This window comes from Nilaparvata lugens, chromosome 3 (genome assembly GCF_014356525.2).
Source record: "Nilaparvata lugens isolate BPH chromosome 3, ASM1435652v1, whole genome shotgun sequence".
Taxonomy (NCBI): domain Eukaryota; kingdom Metazoa; phylum Arthropoda; class Insecta; order Hemiptera; family Delphacidae; genus Nilaparvata; species Nilaparvata lugens.
In genome coordinates, this window is record NC_052506.1 from 47583151 (window position 1) to 47608253 (window position 25103).

The following is a 25103-nucleotide window of genomic DNA, read 5'->3' on the forward strand; positions in this document are numbered from 1 at the left end:
AACTGGATCACCCGGAGATTCATTTGCCTCCGGAACATTCATTTGCATCAACACACAATGCCGGGTGATGGCCGTCTTCAGGAAGTAAGGGATCATCGCTTTGAAAGACTTTGGCAGGAAAGTTACAAAGGACCAGGTCCAAAGTCCTACCCAGTTCGTTTCTTACTGGATTTAGAGAAATAAGATCATAGAATGACATAAAATTGTGAAGCATTCTTGCCTTAATTGTCCCCACAGAAAGATCATAGTCATTGGAGAGATTTCAGGCAGATTAAAGTCTCCGATAACCAAGAAATTACCGTTGATTAGGCCATTGAGTGATTCAAGGTGGTCACAATAATTGAGAAAGAAATTTGTTGAAATTGTCGGCGATAAATAAACAGCATTAATAAAGAAGTGAGTGGAATTGGATCTTATTTTAATTCCGACGGAATCATAATTATTATTAATGTCGCTTGTTGTGAGCTCATCACAAACATTATAACAGAGACCAATAAAAATTCAATTGATTGGTAAGGTTTAGATGGAATTGAAGATCAGTTTCACCAATCCATTTGGTCAATTCATTCGACAATAATTTTTGATGACTGAAGATGTAATTCAAATGATGAGTCGTCATAAATTAACATAAATTTGATTCAATTAACCACTGATTTGAATGTTGAACGGGCATCTGCTTGACTAATGGGCAGTGCCAACTAACTACCCGACTGTGTTCATCATGAAGTATTGCAAATTCAATCAAAATTCAACTGAGTGCTGTGGTGTTGTGATTGTATAATTTGCTACATCGCATGCATATCAGACTGGCCTACTGCAGTCGTACTCATGCATGCAGTGGATGCTCATTCAATTCTCAATCAGATGCGTTAACTGTTGAAGATGTTTCTGATGAGGGTTTTTGAAAATATCTTTGGAGTTTGAATTATATGGATTTTAAAATAAGAAAATACATCAAATGAATGTTCCACTTAGAGACAATTGGTTGGATATAGATAATGGTTGCGGTTCTCGTTTGCATGATTATTCCGAGAATTCCTTCAATTAGGGAATATTTTGCGTGCTCCATACGGATAACAAAATTGATTGTTCATCAATTTATTATTGGATTTCATGAGAAATTGTAATCCGCCATGATCCTATTTTGTCTGCCTTCTCCTTTCATCCGTAAATAAACATTCACGTTTCAAACAATTGGTGAGCAGATGCATCCATAGATTCTTGATTAAGAAGTGTCTCACGAAAAAATAGAACCACCTTGATCAACTCTTGCTTAAGGTACGTTTACACATCAGTATGAAGATCACAGATGTGTAATACTGATTATCAACATTGATTATCAATGAAGTTGGTTTCATAATAATCATAATAGAAGCTTGTTAGGCGGGTGGGTTTCAGCAAAAACAATTTTAAAGAAGATTTAACGGTAAGGAAGAGGAAGACAGGAGATCGAATTTGATCAAGCATCAATAGAGAATATGAGAGAATTGAAAGAAGAAGGGGATTGCGTTTGACATTCAAGTCCAACCAAGCAGCAATTCATACAACGTAAACTTCTATCCCATCTCCATTTTATTCTTGGAAAGAGAAGACTATCAAATAAGTCATAAATATAAGATGAGAAACAATATGACTCACCTTGGACATTGAGAAAATATCGTATGGAAGAGAAGTCGCCTAATGGATGACGTGCTGTGCATTTGTACCATCCGCTGTCTTCGCGTCTGATGGCCGTAAAATTCAGAAATCCATCTTCTGTCTGAGTGACCGGTGCTGGACCATCATCTTCAAACAACACAATCGAAAATTAGAAAAACAATGCAATATGTGAAACGTTCTTTATAGAAAACAAGTGGTATCGATCGTCACAAGGCATATACATAGATAACAGGTTTTTTCGAACCTTGCAGTGACTTCCTGTTTAATGGATTAATATTTTATCCTATTTGATGGTATTTCATTGATTGTATTTCACTTTTTTTATAACCATTGTCATTGTAATTACGTTTTTGAGACAAATGAAGATTTGATAATACTAACATCGGTGCGTACACGAACCTATACGCTACCAACACGCCCATTCCGCTTTTCATCAGCTGATGATATGCTTATTATAACTGTATATCACTGTTACTGTACAAATACGATAGCATCAGCTGATAAAGAGTAAAATGCACATGTTCATACCATTTAGGCAAGGCGCACACCAGTTAGTCAAGACAAGACAAGACCTGATCAGACACGTTCAGTCACAATAGTAGCTTATAACTAGCATATAGTTGCTTATGAAGACATCTCTAATTTATTGCAATGACTAATCAGTGTGAGTTGCGTCATAAGCAAACTATGTGAAGTATTATGACTAAACGTGTCTGATCATGTCTTGTCTTATCTTGACTAACTGGTGTGTGCCTAGCCTTACGTTGTACGCAGCTTATTGTTCCTTCAGAAATTATGTTTGCATCTTGGAATTAATATCCATGATATATTTTTCAATTCTTTTCTGACGAAACAGCATAAAGCCACTAGCAACAGGTATAGTGAGAGAACAACGAGAAAGCTTTGATCCCGAGATAAGGCAATTTCTGAGAGATGAGAGCGAGAGAGCCGTCACTTTCCTCATTCTTCCGAGCTTTATTAGTGAACCTCTTGGATTTTGTAATATAGAGTGGGCGCAAATATTACAATAAAATAGAGTTCCTTGAACACTCAAAGAGAATTAAACCGAGACTTCCTTCTTATAGAAGATGTTCTTCCATTCAAGGACTTCTTTCCTGACACTAATAACCTTTATTGCAGTAATAGTTCCCGAAATATGTTTTACAATATGAGGAATTTCGTAGAATAATCCGTAACTGTATCCTAAGCTTTGATAGCCAATGTATAATTGAACGATCGTTAGCTAAAGCTGGGTTTACACCAAAGTTATTAACAAAATATTAATAACTTAATCCTTATAGATTCTATTGGATTGAACATAATTTATAATACACATGATGAACATATGTGTTTGTCTAGCTCCGTTCAATCTAAAAGGATTAAGTTATTAACATTTTGTTAATAACTTTGGTGTAAACCCAGCTTAAGGTACTAACTTTTGACTTACTAGAGCCCAAAGTAGTTTTATGTCTGTTTGTATATTCGACAAGAACTCTAGAGAGAATCAATCAAACAGCTTCAAATTTTTAACACGTATTCTTCGAACCTTTTTACAGGTCAAGTTCGTTGGACAACAAAATTGACTCACTCCTTCGTCCTTTCTTAGAATATAAAAATAGTTTAGATGTTTTTATGTTTATATATTTATTTGTATGTGACCGGATCTCGAAAACGGCTATAACGATTCTCACGAAATTTGGAACAAAGTAGGTTTATGATATGAAGATTCGATTGCACCAGGTCTCAACTCTGAGATAACTCGCTGAAGGACATTAAAAGAATAAATACTTCCTTGGGAAAACAGTTGAAAATTTTGTCGTCTGTCGATACCGTGGAAGTGAGTGAACGAGTTCATGTGTGTGGGATCATCCAGCTGATCTCACGAGAAGAAAAATTCAGCAAGAGAAACTTATTTTCGTTTATTTCTCTTCTTTAGAAAACATGTTTACTTCAGAAAGTGCAAAATAGTAACTATATGCTGTTAGTGTAGAATAGTTCATAGTATATTAACAAATATTGTAGCAAACATAGTATATCATTCTAAATCGAGTTCATAGTATATTGTGGTGCTCTTCCTGGGGGAGTTACTATCGCCTCCAAGGATAGGTCGACACACGTATAATGAATCTTGTGTCGAGTCACCAGTATTGAGGTTAGAAATTTTGAAAATGCGTGCGTGGTCGCTGAGTGAATACCAGACTGATTGAGTCACTACGAGATTCGATACAATCATCTGAATTGCGGGAGGCATAAACACTCGCTCACCCTTGATTCTTCTTATGACAGATTGTATAATGATAAAAAATTTTAAAAGTAGTGTAGCGGTTGCTAAACACTGAATACGGATATCTTAAAACTATTACCTGTGATGGAACAGCATACAAAATCATACAGGTCAAGCAAAAATCCCGATGTAGATAATTTACGGGACTGCGTCTCTAATAAGTTCCGAAGGATCAAGATAGGGTACTAGGACCAGATATCGTTCGGAATATATTTCGAGAACAGAGTCTTGTCGGGTCTTATGCTCTATTATAGGAAATTATATGATCTCCAGCTGCATCTGCTATACAGTCGACGAATTCACTCCTAAGTCGAAGTTGGTAACAGATAAAAGCTGATATATGAGCAGGTAAGGACAGAGAATAGGTAATCTCGATCTGACCCCACACACTACATCCACTTAGATCTGTTCCAATATCCAGGTTGATTCAATTATTTCAATGATCGTACTTGATCGGTTCTTGATAATATAGAATGTGTCACATTAATTGACAGGCTTAAGAAATAATCGAACTCAGAAGACGAATTGATAAAGTGGAAATATATATAAAATATAATATATAATAAAATATATAGTTTGACAGTGCAGATGTAAAGCTTGAATTACAGATTGAGGATAGTTTAACATTAACCAAAATGATCAGAAGTGTGCTCGTACTCGCATGTCACCATGCATGATTCAACAGAATTTTACAATTGATAAATTTAACAGTTTTTTGAAAATAAATTATAAAAGACTTTTAAAATTGCTCGGGTCGTGGTTCTGGCAGCGGAGGATAGTTAATCAACTACAAGTTCTTATAAATTCTATCAGATAAAATCTAGGATCTTAATAATTATAAGCGCTTGTCGGCGTGGCTATTACTTTAACGAAGAAAATTTTTATATTTTCTGCACTGTATTTTCTCTCGAAGCGAAGATTGGGGCCCCAAAATATAAAAATCACGTGAATCCTCTTGGCGGTCGTGGTTCCTTTAGATCAAATTTGTTTGATCGGTGGCCGGTCCAGGCTTCATTTTCAGCACGTGTGGAATTTTAATTAAATATCTCCTTCACCAAAATAGTTAGGGAATAATCAAATTAGAATTTATAGAATTATCGATTGATGAAATGAATTCACAAATAATAGATAAATTAGCCTAAAATATTGGCTCACAGATAAAATATACAAAAATCGAACAAAATTTCACTAATAGGTTTTTGGTAACTTTTCAACAAGGTCTTAGCGGTGACGATTTTAAAAGGGAAGTGAATTGTCTTCTTCTAAGCCTTGGGCTAGAACCTTTTTTCTGAGAATCTCTGTGTAATTAATTTGCATGAAAATTTGCCATTGGTAGAATGATTATGACGTAGGCATGACGTCAGTGGCAAGCAGTAAAATATAATTCCTTTAATTACAATAATAACTTAGTTTGTATAAATTTTTAAACTGCTCAATTCTCTAGATACAGTTCCTCTATACAGTGTACATGCACTAGCATATATGATAAGGCAGGTTTGCTGTCTGATAACAGATTAACATATGATGATTTCAAACAATCATCCCTTTTGGTGCTATTTCTATGACATATGATTGGCTTAGACTTGCCAAAGAGATTCATTCACCATGTGACTCAGTTGAATCAATAATTTATAATTTAATATTTCTGTACAATTCTTATTATATTCGAAACTGTTATAATAAATTTTTTGTTGCTCTTATCAATAATACAATATTCATGCTATGACCTAGTTAGTTACAATAACGCTCGACATTATAATGCAATTTCATGAATAATAAATAATTTTAACAATAATACATACATTTTATTTTTCTATTTGAAATTCTTGGTCCTTTATCAATAGTTCTTAATTTTAGAAATAATATTATAGCTCGCATGAAAACCTGGCATGACATTTTATAATATATTGAGTCAGTCAGCTGTGTCTGAGCTGCTACAAAACATCTGATCAATAGTAAACAAAAGTGTAACCTCCAAAAGTTCAATGAGCAATTCATAAATGACTTGTACTTAATTTGCAAAATAATTATAATTTTATTAAATAATTCTCTGGAAAAAATGTGTAGTACAGAACGGTACTCTTATCTTATACTCAGCTGTTGATAAGGAAGCCTTATCGCTCGGGTGCTAACTATTCGTTTGGCAGATCTTTCATTCTATAAGGGTAATAACAATTTTCCTAGCTAATTCTCTCCTTTCATGAGATTTATTCAAAAAATTCATCACGATATCTATTTGTAATTGATGATGTGTTTGTTTTTTGAAGTGTGAATAAATTGTTATTTTGATGAGTGATAGTAGCTTAACCTAGATTTTGATTTGGACTGTAGTATAAATTATTTGAAAAGGCATTAGCCTCAGCAGTTTTGCTGGGCATAAGCCTCTTGTGCCTCCTCATATAACTGTAAAACTAATTGTATGACTGAGAAAATAAATGAATATAAACTATAAATTCAATCTTAGGTTACAAATTTTCTATGCTTTTACACTCCAGAGCAAAGCTCGGTCCCCCGATGTTTAGCATGCTATTTCTGTAATTTTTCCATACATTCAAAGAAGCTATTATTTGGCAGTTGTCACACAGACTGTCAGACAGATAGACTTTTTGCGCCGACAATTAATGATTTCAGCTGAATAACACCATAGAGAAACAATAGAATAGAATAGGATGACTTCCTTTATTTTATACCTGGGAGGGCGAAGTTAGGGCGCAGTCGGCCCTCTCTTACACTTAACCCTCCAATACAATACTAAATTATAATTTAACAAGCGATACTCGGTAAAATAAAATAAAACAACACGATATTTTAAATGAAAAAAGTAAAAAATGATAATTATAATAATAATAAGTGGAATAGTTGAATAAACTTAAAAGTATATCATTCTTAAAATGTAAAATAACAAAGATCTGTTGCGAAATAAATACAACATTTATGACGGATATGGATGGGATGGACGGATAGGATCGAAGAAGCAAAAAAGAGCAATATGGCTACAAAAATTACAAGCAAGATGAGAAAATAAGGAAATTAATAAATTCTTCTAGCATGAAATAAAATAATTTTGAGAGAGAAGCATAAGTAGATATACCATGGTATAGGGCGTTTATGTCGCAACTTTTACTGTTATATCAAGCTGATAGTCCATGTTGTAGTTCTTTACTGTAAAGCTTTATGACGCTGGTAGTCTCTCATATTGTGCCGTTCATACACTCTTACCCGGTCAAAACAGTAAAAATCGACAATAACCGACAGTAATCTATGATAATACACAAAGTTAATTCATAAGTTCTATATTATTAACTCGCTTCAGTTAATGTCTGTCTGTAACATACACGTAATTAATACTACTTGTGACAGCAGTTGCTATGACATTTTTTTTTGTTCAAAGTGTTCAAATGTGAGTAGAAGCTACTATTAGTGTTCACTATTACTTGGTTATTCGATGTATAAGTACAGTACTCATTCATTTCATTTTTGTATAATTTATTATTACCTTCAAATGAAACGGTTTGAGATATTGATCATTGAAACGGTTTGAGATATCGATGTGCAGGTTTCGCCTTTACTTTTCCTTTGAAATTCTGTATCGAAATCATGTATCACATGACCACCTTCTCATTTGAAAAAATGAAGTTGGGTTCAAAATGAAGCTGAATTCGAAATGAAGTTGGATCCATATGACGGATCCAAGATGGTGGACAAAAGTTTCGAAGCGACAGATTTTTTTTCAATTGGAATGGGATTCCCATGGAACCTACTACTGTAATATTTTACTTGTAAAAGATTAGAAAAGGTTCGAATTCACCAGAAACGAAAACTAGGGTTGAGCGGCAGACGATTTTGAATTGGTTTTGTAATTTTATATTTGTTCATTTAGAATCAACTGTCGCTCAAACCAAGCTTTCTTTTTGGTGAATTCGGTCCTTAAAAGATATATTCAGCTGTCTCCATAATGATTCTCACCAACTCTGTATAATTACAAGTTGCGGATCTCAGAGATCAATAAAACAGTTCATGAGAGAGCTCTTTAACCCAGGGGGTCTCTAGAATATATATTGAGCTAGCCGTCAGGCTTGCCATATCCGTCTAGCAAGGGGGCTACGCCCCCTAGATGCCCGACTGGATCGTCCAAGAATGAGATCAGCAGGCTCGCTTCGCTCGCCTGCATTTTTCATTTGGGCATCATTTTTTTATCATATGTTAGGACGATCCAGTCGGGGGTCCAGAATAAACGTCTGGCTAAACGGATATGGCGAATGAAGCGAGCCTGACGGCTAGTAATATAATATTCCCAGGAATAGCTCTGATTGAAGTAGCAGTGCCCAATCAATTTTCCCGCGATAAATGCATTTCAATCTTCAACTTGGTGCCAACCTGACAAAGTCAACTCAACTTAATGCCAACCTGACAAAATTATTAATTTAGTTACCAGTTAACTACTATTTCGAAGAGGTACTCTCTCTAGATTATAGTTTTATACTAACATATGGTATGGACATTTTTCAATTATAATTAAGAGATTTGAATAAGAAGAATATACATGCTAAAAGACGAACTTTAAACCGTTAATATATTGCCAAAAGATTTCTTAGTGCGCCTCGAAAGGGCCAACTGAACATACCTACCAAATTTGAACGTTTTTGGTCCGGTAGATTTTTAGTTCTGCGAGTGAGTCAGTGAGTGAGTGCCATTTCGCTTTTATATATATAGATGGGAAGTATTATGATCACTGGAATAGTTAATTAAAACGGAAAAAATGTTTATAAAGAAACATGGAAAATACGTGATGCTTTCTCACATACAATAAAATTGTTAAGAAAATACATAGAAATTACCATAAATGCTTATGGAGACAAGATAACTGGTAAAGTGGTTGTAAACTGAGAAAATTCAATTCTCTATAACCCTTCATCATGAGAGAATCGAAAACTTTTGTTCTGAGTGGAATCCAATTCCACGTTCCAACCAAGTAAATACGAGCTGACAAATGCCTTCGTAGCTACCAGGAAATTGAAGGCTTGAGATTGTCTACTACCCGAAATAAAGAAGCAGAGAAGAGAGGCTATTATTTTTGGAAGTAATATTGGTTGATGTAATCGGCAATACTCAGATTGATCAACTGCTTTCTGCTTAATTCAGTGTTATTCATGGAAAAATATTTATAGTCTAAAATCAAAGACAAATCTCATAATAATTGTATTTATGAATCTGCTTTCATTAATAAAAAATCATCGATGATATTGAATTGTTTATGCATGAAGATAGTTTTGAAAAATGCATTTGACGACGACGCATTGTATCCATTGGGTGATTAGCGAGTTGAAAAGAAGCTGAACGGCTGAACCCAACATCATAACATCAAGTTGTGCAAGTACTTAGAAGTTGACTGAAGGGCTGCTTGCTCTCTCAGCTGACCTATTAAACAGCAATGGAGTCGTGCATTGTGTGGAAGGCCAGGGCCAGGGCGAGCGATAACGTTGCGGCTCTTTGTTGTACTAGTGCTAGCGTTTACCAAACATCAAGCTCCACAAATTATATTGTTTTTCGTCATATTAGTGCAGTGGCTGCGAGTACACCAGGAATGTGTACTTCACATTCTCATACCACTGGTTTCAGCAGTTTAATAATAACTGATACAGCATCTCAGCTAGGCTACTTCTTAACAGGAACATGATGTTCAAACACCTCAGTTCACTTAAATAGTTTGCTAATGCTTTGATGCTATGAGCTTGAAGATTTGGAATTTGGTCATCCAACTATAACTATAAGAATCGTCTATACAGTACGAGAGCTTCCAGTAATCAAGTAGAGTTTCTTCGAGTTGTCGATTGTAACTGCTGTATCGCGCTCGCGCTGTACCAATTAAAATCACTCAACACAAAACATATTCATACTCTGTAGAAATTTGTAACAATAAATATTGTTACAATTGTGAGTGATGAGAATTATGTGAATTAGCCTGAGAAGTTAGCCTGTTGTGAAAATAGATTTTGCTGTTTTGCGTTTCAGCATTGTGTTGTGTTGACTTTGTAAGTGTGTGCGTAGAAGCTATGATCCTAAGAATAACATCAATTTTCCTGGAGCAACAGCTTAGTTCATGACCCTTGCTTTTCTGCGTTGTATAGTGTCGACTCTATAGGTGTGTGTGTAGAAGTTGTGGTACTGGGAAGATCAACGATTTTCCTAGAATATCAGTCTGGTTCATGACCTTATAAGGCAAGGAATTTATAGCTGTCAAGGAAAAATAGCTTTCACTTGGTGGGAGAATGTATCTTAAATTGTAGTTGTAACGTTCCTTTCTATTGGTGGAAATTTTTCTAGAGAATAGTGGCTACCAATCACAGTTGGCGTTGGTTGGCTTCCCATCTAGTGAGGCCGTTTGCAGCTGTCCACGGCAATACGAGAAAAGCGAAGTGCATTCACTCAGCGTCTGGCCTCCATCATAAGCAGTACAAAATGTAGTCTGATCAATATTTTGTGTTAATCATGGCTTCCATGCCAGCTTTAGGCCTTTTTAGTATTTGGCTCTGGAACCGTTTGTTCCAGTAGCATTTTTAGTTTTTTTTCCGCCTCAGTAGTTGCTTTAATTAAGAAGAGAGAGAGTATCAAATTGTCACCTCACAATGGAGATTTTCCTCCTATAACCGCTACTAAAGGTACGTCATAGATTTATAATAATAATTAAGGAAATGATTATCGATGAAAGCTTCCATCAGAGTGTTAAATTTGTTGTGATAGATACATTTGAGTGTAATATGTAGAAATGTAGAGTACCATTCTGAAGAAGGAATTGAGAATGATATTTTTGATTTTAAATTATTTTTGAAGAGGAAGCTATTAACCTAAATTTCAATTACTGTCGTTTAAATCCAAATTGACTGATGTTTATAGTATATTATTATGAGTTCTATCAGTATTTTTGTTATAAATTTTATTTGTCTTCTTGATTCTAATGAAAAGCTTTCTTGATTATTTAGGAAACACCTATCATGTAATTTATTCTTTTAAAATTACACCATATATGTAATTTACGTAAGAGAACTGACTAAACTAACAACAATACTCGAAATACCTTGTTATGAAAAGTAATTCAATCAACTTGTGAATTATGTAGGCCTATTATGGAATAACTATGTACTCATCGCTTTGTGTATAGGGCACAACCCTGATTACAAATAAATTCTATTCTATTAAATCAAGAGATTGAAGTAGGTAATGTCTATTTATGTTTTAAAGTAATAAGTTTTGATTTGAGTTTTATATACCTAAAATAGGTTGATTTCATTATATAACTGAAGTTAAATTAATTTGTATTATCCTAGTTTATTTTTTTATTCTAACAGCGGTGTAAGTACGGGAACATCAAGTATGGGATCAACGTACGAATCCATCAATTCACGGGTTCATGAACGTGTGTCTTTAAGCCGCTGAGACGCCTCTGAATCGATGGCCGTCCTAGAAGCTTGGGGTATGCTGTCTCCTGTCCATCTGGACGTGTAGAGCTCGATCACCGAGCCTAGATTCAAATTGAAGAAACGGCTATGAGGTAACAAATTTTTTCCAAATTAAACGAACGTCCCAGGAACTCCGGATGTGACAAAATGGGTTTTAGTGACGACAGACTTTCAATCAATTAAAACGTGCGGAATTAGACTTTTTGTTAAATCGTAATTTTGAGATATTATTGGGGATAGATAGATTATTTATTTTATTAATTTGGTTTGAGTAATAGATTTTCGGTTGTATCTTTACATTGAAATGTGAGGCCATATTTTCTCTGTAAGGATCCAGCTGGGAATTTCAGTTTTCTTTAAATTTATAAATAATTATAATCTTCCAAACTACTAAAAGTTGAATGAGTATATGAATTTTTAAAGGTCCCTTATTGATTAAATTAATGTTTCAAAATAATTCTCATCATAAAGTTGTAAAGGATCAAATGAAGTTTCAAGGACCCTAACCTTTTCTAAATTTGTTTTGATGACATATATTTTTTGAATAGTTTTTTCCAAGGTAGTATTCCATGATGTGATACTTGAGGAATGTTTGTCTTTGCAGCTTTCATGATATAAAGATACAGAATAGTTATTATTGGGGATCATTAATATTTGATAATGTTTTGATAGAGTTTTAAAGTTTCCAAGTGTGTTCTAAATTTAATGTTCTAAGAATTTTATGAATTTTATGTGGATCTTTTCTTAAAATATTAATTGTCATTTATGATTAACTTCTGAGACATATCTATGATAATTTTCAATAATTGCTCTTTTGAAATTAGAGTCCTTTAAGCTTTTTATGATTCAATCTAAAACGTTTTCAAATGTAGAGCATACAGAGTAGGTTATTACCGAATTATCTATATCAGAGATAACTTTCTAAATTTAGTAATTTTATTTTCGGTTTTCATGATGTAACTTCTTTGTTTTATTATAATTGTTGAATTTAACTGTAAGAGGTGACAATATAGTTGATACCTTCTCTCTATTTCGTTGTCTCTCTTGTCATTTCTGGTTTCCCGTTCTCTAGCACTAGGTATGTTTATCAAGCATCCCTTTTATTAAGTTATATTGTGTGTGCTTCTAAATTCTAAATTCAAAATTAACTTCCTAAATTCATAGCACGGCACAATTTGCTGCGCAACTCTGCTACTTTTGCTCTTTTTATTGACTTATTATGTTAATTTCAAATCAGTTTATTTATAAAATTGATAAACATTCTTACGGCTAATGAATGCTTGATTCCAGAAATGAGTATTGAAGTTTGGAGCAGCATACGAATGCTGAAGATAAATAAATTGAAGAAGATTTGGAGGTGAATTCCCTGTCTGTGTTTCCATTTAGCTGTGATGCCCTAGCTCAAGGCATTATACTGGTGTAGGGACAATTTTATTTTTCGAGATTCTTATAGAAAATGACATGTTTGGGACAGTCAGAAATTTAGTGGAAGTTTTGATATGTCAGAAGACTGTAGTGACAGTAGCATTGCAGATTGTAGCCTGGATAATTGAGAATAAAGTTGAAGGAAGGTTAGATTTGAGGAGTATAGCAGAAAAATAATAATTGATTGATTTAGTTGAATTTATTTTGTTTGTTTGAGTTTTGATTTTGTGTTTAAATGAGTCCTTGCATCTTTTAATGGAAACCTAATTTCAGTGTTGCATCAAAGACCACCAAGTCTTGTGAATGGCGATTTTGCGTTTGATTGAGCTGATAGACAAAGGCTGCAGCGTTGAGTTTTGTTCGTGATGCCAATCTACCATAGCAGGTCTGGTGAACCAACATACTGTAAGGTTGGTGCCGAGACAAATATTGTCTATCCTTTATTATATTTTTTGAAAAGTTCATCCATCAAAATAGAGTTATGGAATTTCAGTTGTTTGATAATATTCCATTGTTAGGGTCAGTAATGTGCTATAAAAGTGTAGGGTGTATTTTGTGGTCTGAGAATTATGTGAATTAGCCTGAGAAGTTAGCCTGTTGTGAAAATGGATTTTGCTGTTTTGCGTTTCGGCATTGTGTTGTGTTGACTCTGTAAGTGTGTGCGTAGAAGCTATGATCCTAAGAATAACATCAATTTTCCTGGAGCAACAGCTTAGTTCTAAGAATTTTATGAATTTTATGTGGATCTTTTCTTAAAATATTAATTGTCATTTATGATTAACTTCTGAGACATATCTATGATAATTTTCAATAATTGCTCTTTTGAAATTAGAGTCCTTTAAGCTTTTTATGATTCAATCTAAAACGTTTTCAAATGTAGAGCATACAGAGTAGGTTATTACCGAATTATCTATATCAGAGATAACTTTCTAAATTTAGTAATTTTATTTTCGGTTTTCATGATGTAACTTCTTTGTTTTATTAATTGTTGAATTTAACTGTAAGAGGTGACAATATAGTTGATACCTTCTCTCTATTTCGTTGTCTCTCTTGTCATTTCTGGTTTCCCGTTCTCTAGCACTAGGTATGTTTTTCAAGCATCCCTTTTATTAAGTTATATTGCGTGTGCTTCTAAATTCTAAATTCAAAATTAACTTTCTAAATTCATAGCACGGCACAAATTATAATATATTTATTTATATGTATCTTCAAGTAAGCGAACTAAAACATCGTATGAGTTTATTCGAGTTGTCAATAGTGACTAGGCAACTGTATCACACCGCGCTGAATCAAGAAAACGCATCTTTAAACGAAAATATAATTCAGACAAAACATGTTCAAGTTCATGTCAAAATAGATTTTATCTGTAAGTGGTGAAAAGACTTTGAAACGATGATAAACAATCATATCATATTATTGATATTTCTGACACGTTATGTTATTATTGATATCAGTAGCACAGTTTCCACTAAAACTCAACTTCATCTACCAGCAAGGATCAAAGTATAGTTCGGATTATGAAATCATATTTACAGAAAAATTCAAATGAAAAACAGTTTGCTTTGGCTAAACCTAAATACTCATATCACCGTACGCTTTGCGTAATTTGAATCAATCATAGTGACAAAGGAATACTGGCTTTGGTTGGTTACGATTTCATTACTCAGAACTTACATCCTCGAAGTGAATATTTGGAAAAATTGAACCAAAGCAGCAATGCAAGTGAAATAGTTCATTGATGATTTAATTATATCCAACTGACTTCATTGGAAGTTCTATAATAGCATTTGTGTTCTCAAAAATAATGAATCTGTTCCATTGTTACTGTTCTGTGATATTTATTTGTACAGCACTGGTATCATACGAGTGTTTGAAAGAGGAATACATTCAGCATCCACTCTTTGCAAAAATGTTGAAAAAAATTTCTGTAATAACTATTTCTCTCTGATTCGAGCTAAGCTTCCATGATTTCGTTGATAATATCGCAGTCAGGCAGGCAAGCTGCATTACTCCTTGTGCGCTGATATTGTGTGATTTTGTGAAAGCCAGAATCCGGTGTCCAGTGTAGATAACATCGCAGCGCTGTCAAACTCGCTGTTTTCAGATGTTGGTTCTTTTAGGCTACATAAAAGCTTTTCCCCTTATTGCTTGCGCCTCCACCATTCCATAAGTTACGTCCCGGCCTTCGTTCGCTTTCATCCTTTTTATTCTATCCAATAATCTTCTTCCCTCTCTATCTGCGAGTTTCTCAGCTCAAAGTTCCATCAGCGTCCCTTGTCATATTTGCCCAGAATCACGGTTCTCACGCTCATAAAGGAATTGAAATAGGCTATCATTGGAGCGATCAAACAGAATGAATGCCTTCTCTGATCAATAACTGGGATCTGGGAGCACAGTAATCAGAATCATAGAGACACAGAATTCTGAAACATCATATAGCCCTTCCTATTTCACCCTTCTATTTGATGCAAACCGCATGTAACATAGTTTATTATGAAACATAATGAATGTTCTTCATTCGTTTTTCATTCAAGTATTCCAATAATTATAAATCATGTGAGAATTGATTAGTGAGTTTGAAAGTTGTGAGTTTTGCTCATCAAATTCATTTATCAGTCGCTACAAGAGAAAACCTACTAAATCTATCAAGATGAACTTTGCCAAATCAAAATCGACAATAACTGAACGATGTTGAATTGTTTTCCTATTGATTAATTAGACTGAAAAATTAGTTAATTGGACCTAAAATCGTATTCCATACCAAACGAGCACAAAACTATACAAAAATATGGAGGTTGACTTGAGCATTATTAATAATAATCAAGGAATCGTTATCTTCCAAAATATTCCTATTATACAGATACCGAATAGGAATTATTACGAATTCTCATTTATTATTTTTATTTGAAATCCATTTAATGATTCGATTCTGTGTGTAATATTGATGAATGAAGCTGTTACATACACTTTCATAGTTCACTTCCTCTTCTAAACGACTATATCAATAATCTCTTCAGATAAGATAAAGGATAACCTTGCCGCATAAATCTCAACACCAGCATCCATATCTGGTTAATATGCTTTATTTTCTTTCAATATCCAAAAAAAATATAAGACTAATCTTCTATCTTTATCTGACCATTGTTGTTTAGTTTCCCAGTGTACGTTCCAATAGTTCTACTTGTACAAATCTCGTTTCAGCAATAATTGACTGGGATAATATTTGCAGTTACTGCGAAGTGTGGACTCTAATTTGGACTTAGTTAGGCAGTGATACAGCCTAAAAACTGATTGAACAGTGAAACGCATCGCTTGCTGACAAATACGGGCTAATGAACATAATAATTTGCATGACGGTGTTTACGCTCCCCAACCACTTCCACAGTGCGATAGTTATTAAGGATTAATAAAGCAATTTCCATTGCAGCCAAACAGCCCTGGGAGCCAAAGTCAGGCAGTTTTCCTGTTTACCAATATTATCGTTTAATACAACATACTGTATCGATTTAGCGTCAGTAACTCATGACCTCCAACAAAGAACTTCAAATACATATATATAGTCAAGCTCAGATTCGATCACAACAAAAGCTCCACACTGTAACTTGATGGAATTACTTTCGTCATAGATTGAAACTTCTGCTAATTGAGGAGAACAAACATAACATGTATTTGCAATATGTCACATATTTTCAATTAGGTTTCCAGTATGGATTTTATTTCATTCAATTCTTGTTTACATATATATGACGTGTATTCTCAATAACGGTTTTAATTCACCAATTGAACAAAAATTGTAGGTGTTTGAAAAGTTCGAAAATCCTACAATCCAAGACAAGTAGGTTGATTTCTGCTCAAAAGCTCCGTGACTTTTAATACGTTTTTTGCGACAAAAGTATTTTATATCTCACATAATAAATTATTATTCATCTTCTCAAAGTTATATTGAATATTTGAGAGTCGATGAGTTGTTATTATTCCAATCTGGAGAAATCGGAAATTGTGATGAAGTTTATAAATCAAAGTATGCTCTTCTGTCTCCTCTTTTATTGAACAGGAGTAATTGAATGGATATAGAAGTTGCAAAGATCATCGATCAGATATGAATAAGGGTTAATTTACAGCTTTAGATCTTACTACTGGACTTCCTGCTCTTCCTGGATCTACTGTTGGAAGTTCTATGATCTCATCCAATCACAACCTTTTTCAAAACGGAATCTCTCTTCCTCGAATCAATAATTCTCTTCTTCATTGTTATCAGATTGATTAAGTTATAGGTTGCTACTGAAATTATTTCATTGTGATTCCAAGGGAGTGTACTCCTCCATATAAAAGTTCTCTTCCTCGAGTCTTTTAATAAAGTATAAATTATGGAGGCGGCTATTATGATGAGAAACGTACGATATATATTCTGACAATAATCAGTGGAATTCTTATAAATATTATCTCTTCTATCTACATTCAATCTAAATTAGAATCCGTTGTTCTTGAGGATTATATCCAAGAATCATGTTAATTTTCAATCGTTGAATAGTAAAATTACGTTTCTTTATTATCTCATGTTGAAGATTACAATTTCACTTATTAAAAAAAAATTTCTACTCAATGCAATGACTCAATAGTAGGCTATTATTTATTGTATTCAGAGATTTGAAACACTAGTTTTTCATAATTTACACATTAATTCATGCTCAAAACACTTCCAATCTAAAAATAGACTTTGGTTAAGTGTCTAGAAATTTTCCCCTATCTATACTTCTAGTGTCCACTATACTGTGTGCACAGCTCCATTAAATAACATAGCCCAAGTCCTCGAATCACCAGACAACTAGTCCCCCGCCAGAGCAAAAAACGCCTCGTGTCTTTCTAGCCTTAATAACTCATTCAGTGTTTGAAAACAAGCACCATCGCTCAAAATAATATTTTCATGAATCTTTAAAAAAACTCCATCTTCCAAGAACCATTGCATCTTCGTGGAAATATTCCGCTTGTTGATTAGCTATTAAAGCAGACCCTTAACGAATCCACAACGGAGGATGTGAAGAAAGGTAGTTTCCAACATGAATGTATTTAATGCTTTTCTTCTATCTCTAATGAGATAAAACTGAAGGGTAGCTTTGAAAAAACATTCATTTATTTACGTAAGTTGATGTTGATCCTCACAACTGCAATGATTAGCAAGTTGGAATAGCTGCATTTCAACAAGCTGATGGTACTGATGTTTAATTAACTTCCATTTATAGCCGTCAAGAGACTTGTAGAAGACATGATTATATAAACTGAGGAGATGGGAATGGGAAAGAAGGGGTAACAACTTGTATACAATATTCAATGATATAAATATATATATATACACTGTTCAAGACCAAGGATATTGAGCGGTTACCATGGAGACCCCAACTGCTCTGCAAAGGTGACTTCTCTTGAGTGCTGAGTTCAAACTATCATTCAATTTATACGAGGAAAATAATTACCTTAGTTTCGAGTCTGTTGAATACCTCAAGTTGCTACGAGAGATGTCTCCGTGAACATTCAGCGGAGTCGTAATTCTAAAGGTGCGTACAGACTTTCGCTCTGCTCCGCAACCGAACGTCACTCCAGCAGAGCGAGCGATTGATGATCGACCGGGGAGCAAGACTGGTTCGACCGGGGAACGCGAGAAGATCTAACATCTTCCGTAACGTTCATGATGGGTGCGGGGGAGGAGCGACTGTGGTTCGATGGAGGAATGAGGGCGGAGCGTGCTCAGTGCGAGTTGGAAGCGCGTATATGTGTACGCAGCTCATGAAAAAAAAACTTCTCAGGTTATAGAAGTTGTAGCTCTTTATGAGCTGACAATAATCGAGTTTCATCATAGATGAATATAAAACTATACGTTTTTGCTTCGCAAAAAGAGACTGCGAAGTGTTTTTTCAATGTTGAATATTATGACTCATTCATCTGTGAAATCACCTATTCCCTTAAATTTCCCATTGGTTTGATTCCTAATGAATGGATGAGGATTAATGAGCTGACTGACACTGTAACAAAGGAATAGTGAAACAATGTAATATAAATTCTTACATTCCATACTCTCTGAAGATTTGACGCAAACAAGTTTCCAATGTTCTAATCATGTACTAGAATTCATCAACAGAGATTAATTTCATTATTATAAGAATCTCCAGTACTTTAACAGTTCATATAAGAGATCACTCTTCTGTCGCTTTGATCGAGTCCACAAAAGAAGTAATGAAATAAATTTTCTAACTTAAAGCGCGTTTGTTGCGTGAAGGGTTAGAGTGGAAATTACTGTCCAAACTTCGCCACGTCATCAAATAAAAAAGTAATTCCATTTTATCCATTCACAGTATATAGATAACATTTTTCTACCTCCTCACAGGTAGTACAGATGGATGGACAGGTACTTAGTAGGATAAACAAAAAGGTCAGAAAAATTTTTCAAATGATTTTATCGGATGAATGTATTGAAATAATTGTCTTATCTCAAAATGAAGTGATCTGATTCGATTTAGAAATCGCGGAACAATCTTAGTACCAATCTACGACTGGTTCAATTACAAACTTGGTAGTCGTAGCTGATAGTGGATGTTACAGTTGGAACCACTTCCTTGATTGTTCAAGGGTTTGATTGATTCGAGTAGAATAACTGGACAGATGGAAACGAAACGCGAAATGTAGACACTGAGGTTGTGGTCGGGGAGAAGGCAGGGGAAATTATATCCGTACATCGGGGGAATCCAAGTCGGGGTCAAACTGAGGCAAAATCGGTGTTGGCTACATAATTAAACAAGTTGGCGGTGATCTTGCAGGGCGAGACTGTGCACTGGACTGATGACGCGGAGAAGGGACTTGACGATGCGAGTAGATTAAATTCCTCCTCACCTCCAGCCATCAGCCTCCCGCCTGCGGCTTCAATCTAGCTCTATTCTAGTGGACCAAGCACACAAATCCTCGCCTCCGTCCTTCCGGCTTGGCTCGGCTTGCATTTCAAAATATTGACTTCTTGTTCCGTGATAGACTTCCTTCACAACAATTACTATCCCTCTGCTAAAGTGTGCTACTCTCAATTTGATAGGACCTCGTTCTATTATTATTGTTTGAAGGCACTTAATACACAAAGACAAGATACTACAGACAACTCCACGTTATTAGTAGGGCTGGAGAACACTTTCCATTGCTTCATATAAACAGATTGCTATTGATTCTCAGGATTCGGTGAACCTTATAGCTTTTCAAACTAGATCAATAATGAAGTAAAGTGGAAAATAATTTTAATACGAGATCATTGAATTCAATCAATAATATTTGCCTGGAAAAAATGTCAAAAGTAATTTTCAATTTGATAAACCATTCAAAAAATTAACTGAATGAGAACAACTTTGATTTGTATGACTCACACTAGTTACAGAAAATGTACATGATGAAAAATATAGTATTTTTTAGTTAGGAACAATAAATTTAGGTTTGAATTTATAAAGAAATATTAAGCATGTATACACGAGGATAAAACTTGAGTTACTCCAATAATAAAATCTGTTGCTGAACCTTACCTTTTTGCCAGACAGGTTTAGCAGAAGGATTCGCATCAACATCACACTTCAGTGAAACTGAAATACTCTCAACCAGCGGAATTCCAAAGCCTGGAAGTCTGCTTATCTCAAATGATGGTGCATCTGTCAAAAAGGAAGTAGGTTTGTGATTATCAGTTTATAATGGCATTTACTTGAAATTTGATGAGGCAATACTAATGATAATGACTAAAATGTTTTAACTTCAATAAATTATAGATCGATTTCATTCCTATTTTGTCTGTGGACATTACAATACAATATTATGATTTGTAATCCATAAATTACAGTAGACATAAAAGAAAAACTGGAAACTGCTCTTTCAAGATAGTATGAATATTAAAGAACTCATCATAATGTTGAATCATCCTTAACAAAATAATAATACGTATTTGTATCACCTAGCTTGATAGAAATGAGAGTCTACAGAACATAGTATGTATAATTTATAAGAGTAATAATTCACACGTTCAGACCTGTGTCGAATTCACACAAATCAATGCATGAAGATTCACGAGCAAAAATATTCTCATTCCTGACTTAAAAGTTTACATTCTTTGAAAGTTGACAAATGATAATATTCCAACTCAATGGAATTACGAAAGATTAAAATAAAATGTGAATTATTGTGCCCATTCATGCATTGTGCTGATAATATTGTTCCAGTTAATATTCGAATAATACGTTCCAGTTATTATTCGAATAATGAACGAAAATAGATCATTTCCTGATATCTGTAGAATAGGTGGAGTCAACAACAAACAAGGAATGAAATAACTTACAATATTGTATTTTGGTTACGAATCAATTTAGAATGTGAAAGTTATTTTCACTGTTAACCAATAATAGCGAGGAATTGCAGATCAAGGACTAAATACACGTGGTGTGTCCATTAAAGCTGCCGATAATAGTTGAATCGAAGTTGGGTAATCCGGCAGTAATCAAGCAGAGTACATCAATAGTGTTTGCAGGTCGTAAAGGTGACGTAGGGATCGGAAGGATTATTAAGCGCGGGTTACGCAGCCAGACGCAGGGCTTAATAATAGATGAGAACAATCCTCTATGAGCGATTTATTTGCTCAAGCTCCCTTGGTGGAGCCGATTTAATGCATTTGCATGCAGACAAGGATGGATACACTTAGATGACGACGATGATAGTGATGATGATGATGATGATGTGTGTGAGTGTGTGTGAGTGTGAGTGTGTGTGTGTGTGTGTGTGTGTGTGTGTGTGTGTGTGTGTGTGTGTGTGTGTGGTGTGTGTGTGTGTGTGTGTGTTGTGTGGTGGATGTTTGTGATGAGAGAATCCATTGAAGGCACCATATTATCGGTGTATTCAGCTCAAACAACTGTTACTCACACTAGCAACAATATGTTTACTGGAATAACCTACTGAAGGAGAACAGTGATCATTGTTGATAGTGTGGTGTACAGAAATTTGATACAACGTGGCATATCACATCAAGCCTGTATTATTCACGCAACTTTGTATCTACGAAATTCGCACCTATCCCATTTCATGAATGTTCCGGTATAATTCAATACAATTAGAAAATTAATTGAAAAACTCTCAATAGTATTGATGCAATATAATAGTACTATAATAGTGGAAATTCACATTATGACCGAGGTTTGAATCATTGATATCATCATAATCATCATTTGACGTCGACAATATAATACAGGCATCTACGAAATTCACCTATTCCATTTCATGAATGTTCCGGTATAATTCAATACAATTAGAATATTAATTGAAAAACTCTCAATAGTATTGATGCGATTCACATAGCATGTTCCAGCCTGCCTGTTCCAGCCTTTATAATTAAATTTCTCAAAAAATGTGAATCAAAGTGAAGGATATCACTTTGGCTATAATACGAAGTTCACTGTGATACCATTGTGCCTGACCTTTTAAAAGATGATAAAGAAGATAATTTTGAATAAAATTTAGAATTTAGAAATAGGCCGACACATCTAGAAAACACCTGAGTCTATACCTAATTCATGCAGGTGAACGGGCTAGAGTCAAGAAAACTTCAATTAATCCTGCCATGCCTGATTTAATAGGTTTCTACTATAGAATAACACTACAATTTGAAATAATTGAAAAATACAAACAGCTTCAATAAACATTGGCAACTAAAAGCGAACAACAGAAACAACAATTTCATGTTACTTTGTTGACATTCTTCATCTGATTTGGGGGCGCATTACTATCCTTCGTTTAGATAGCAATACGTCACAAAACCAAACAATATCCGTCATAAAATAACAAATTAATTTCAACATGAAATTACTCAAGAAAGAAAAGCCCGTTGAACCCAAATTTCGTCGATAGTAACTCATTTAACCCATTTCATAATAATTTTGAATCCCCACTTTTGATTGACATTCTCGAATGAACCTTTGTTTCACTACACTGCACTTTCGTTGGTCTGTACGTTGCTTTATCGTCGGGGTTACAGTACCTTGTTTTTGGCGGTGAACTTTTACCGGTTGAATTTGGCTTGACGGCGACGTCCTCCTACGTCCCTAGACCTGTCGTCTGAACGGGTGTCTTGAAGCGGTGTTACATAAAATTGCGGAACCAAAGTGGTGGTAGTACATGAAGTTGGTTTGGGGACACACATGAACCGCTTAGCGGTTATTTGAAGAAACAATTATTCGTACATGATGAAGAAACACAATTAAACTTTTCAGGACATGGCACTACTAGAAAATTTAAACTTTAATAAAAATAAAACTAGCTCCCACATTAACTAATGATATAAACTTGTAAACCTGCCCAAAAAGGGCGAAACATAATGACTACATCTTTACTCTCGTAGTGCTCCTAGCAAAGTCCTCCGAAACGTAATCTGGTCTCTCGACTGAGGAATCCCCCCACTACTGTATTCAGAAACAGGTCTCCTATTGGGCGAAGGGAATCAATTTGACCAATCGTCGCGTGGCTTCTAGAGCCTTTGGACCAAATAGTAACTGCAATATCGGTAGTTTGTTATAATTTCAATGCTTGCTGTTTTCCAACTTATCGCACTCTATGTCGCGACAGGAAGGCTAAGTTTTAGAGATAATTCCATAATCTACATTCCTCGACGACTCGGAGCCACAATTTTTAAATATCTATCATGGGAAACTCGAAGTCATGGTCGTTCATAATAGAGAGAGAAAATAATTTATTTCGCTAACTCACTTACAATAATGGCTCTAGTCTATTGCGTATTAAATGTACTATTATAACTTGGGAAAAGGCCTGAATTAAAAATAGTGCTCGGCACACCCTTTACTAACTATCTATAGCACACAGACAGACTTAGCATATCAATAAGGTTGACTGATATTAGCTTAGTGATGCAAGATGTTTTTGCAACCTTGTTGTTACATATAATTGAGTTAAGATTACTCTTCATCTAACGAAGTAGATTGAAATGAATCCAACTTGTATTATTTTTCCTTCAAGCACAATATATCTGTGAATAAACATCAATACGGGGCTCTTGGAAATATTTAATTGTAAGGTGGAATAAATTTTAAAGGGAAAGTTGCCTCCATAGCGTGTTTTATTCAATGAAGACGAGAAACTACATTCTTAATAATATTGGGAAAGTTAGAATATTGTTCCACGTAAAACAAATAAATTTCTCAAACCAGGATACGTTCAATAAACAAGAGATAAATAAGCTGATCATTAATTAAAACGATACTGAATAGGTGCTATTCAAAATAATCCTTTGTGTAGCAACATTGAATCTTTCTAAATTAGTAATGTATTCAACAGTATCTTCTCTGTAATAGCTGTAATCTATGTTTAAGACGAGTACAGTATACAGTATCAATATAATAATATCGTTACCCGTTTCAGCTTCAAGATACTGACGACAAATCGAATAACCCATAATAGCTTCATAAATAGAAAGACCTGACTACGCAATTGGATTTGTAAATTGGAAGCCACATGGAGTCTATTAGGTCTCATTTATTTGTTACGAAAGATGAATTCATTAGGGCCGAATGTAACCAAATGTGGCTCAGTTCTCACATGTATCAAATTATTATGGTTATGATAGAGTCGGTGCTCCATATTGAAACAAGTGGCTGTTATATGAAGTCAAGTTTGGTGGATAACCACTAATTAATTTGAGCCTCTACACTCAACACGAATTTCGGTTATGATGACGTCACCAACAAGAAGTATCAAGAATATTCCAATCAAAACTTGTTGGATGAATTAAATTGGTCGTTTCAATGTTCACTTCGCCGTCCAACTTTATTCAATAACATGTGGCAAACTGTAGCTTTTCTGAAAGCCAGCTCCTTGCTCCTGTTCATTGGTATCATTATTATGTTTTGACAATATTCACTACTTCCAAAATGGAGGAATTCTATTTTGTTGGCAAAGTCAGTTATAGAGCAGTAATAGAGTGAACATCACATAGCCTTTGATACACATAGCCCGCTCTATAATAACTATATAAGTCTACAGATCTTCCCTCGATTGAAATCTCTATCCTCTCTATGAACTCTCTTATAAAAGATTTATTACAAAATAAATTTTTATGATGGATTGAGAAATACCAATACCACTTGAACCATACTATGCTATTGAAATTAACTTTGTGTTACGTAGTATAAGCAATATAACTTCGACAGAAATAATATTTAATAGATAAACTGAATGATGAATCCATATTTAATAATAGTTATTTG

At 34.5% G+C, this 25103-nt stretch overlaps 1 protein-coding gene across 1 annotated transcript in view; it reads right to left on the reverse strand.

The window, feature by feature from the left end:
* The window catches only part of LOC111057576 (hemicentin-2), a 280587-nt gene that overhangs the window by 29542 nt on the left and 225942 nt on the right, over positions 1-25103 (reverse strand). The window contains exons 4-5 of the mRNA XM_039423908.1: positions 20376-20498; positions 1639-1785 (exon numbers count right to left, since the gene is read on the reverse strand). Of these exons, the coding sequence (XP_039279842.1) occupies positions 1639-1785; positions 20376-20498 (270 nt within the window). The remainder of the gene's footprint in view (positions 1-1638; positions 1786-20375; positions 20499-25103) is intronic.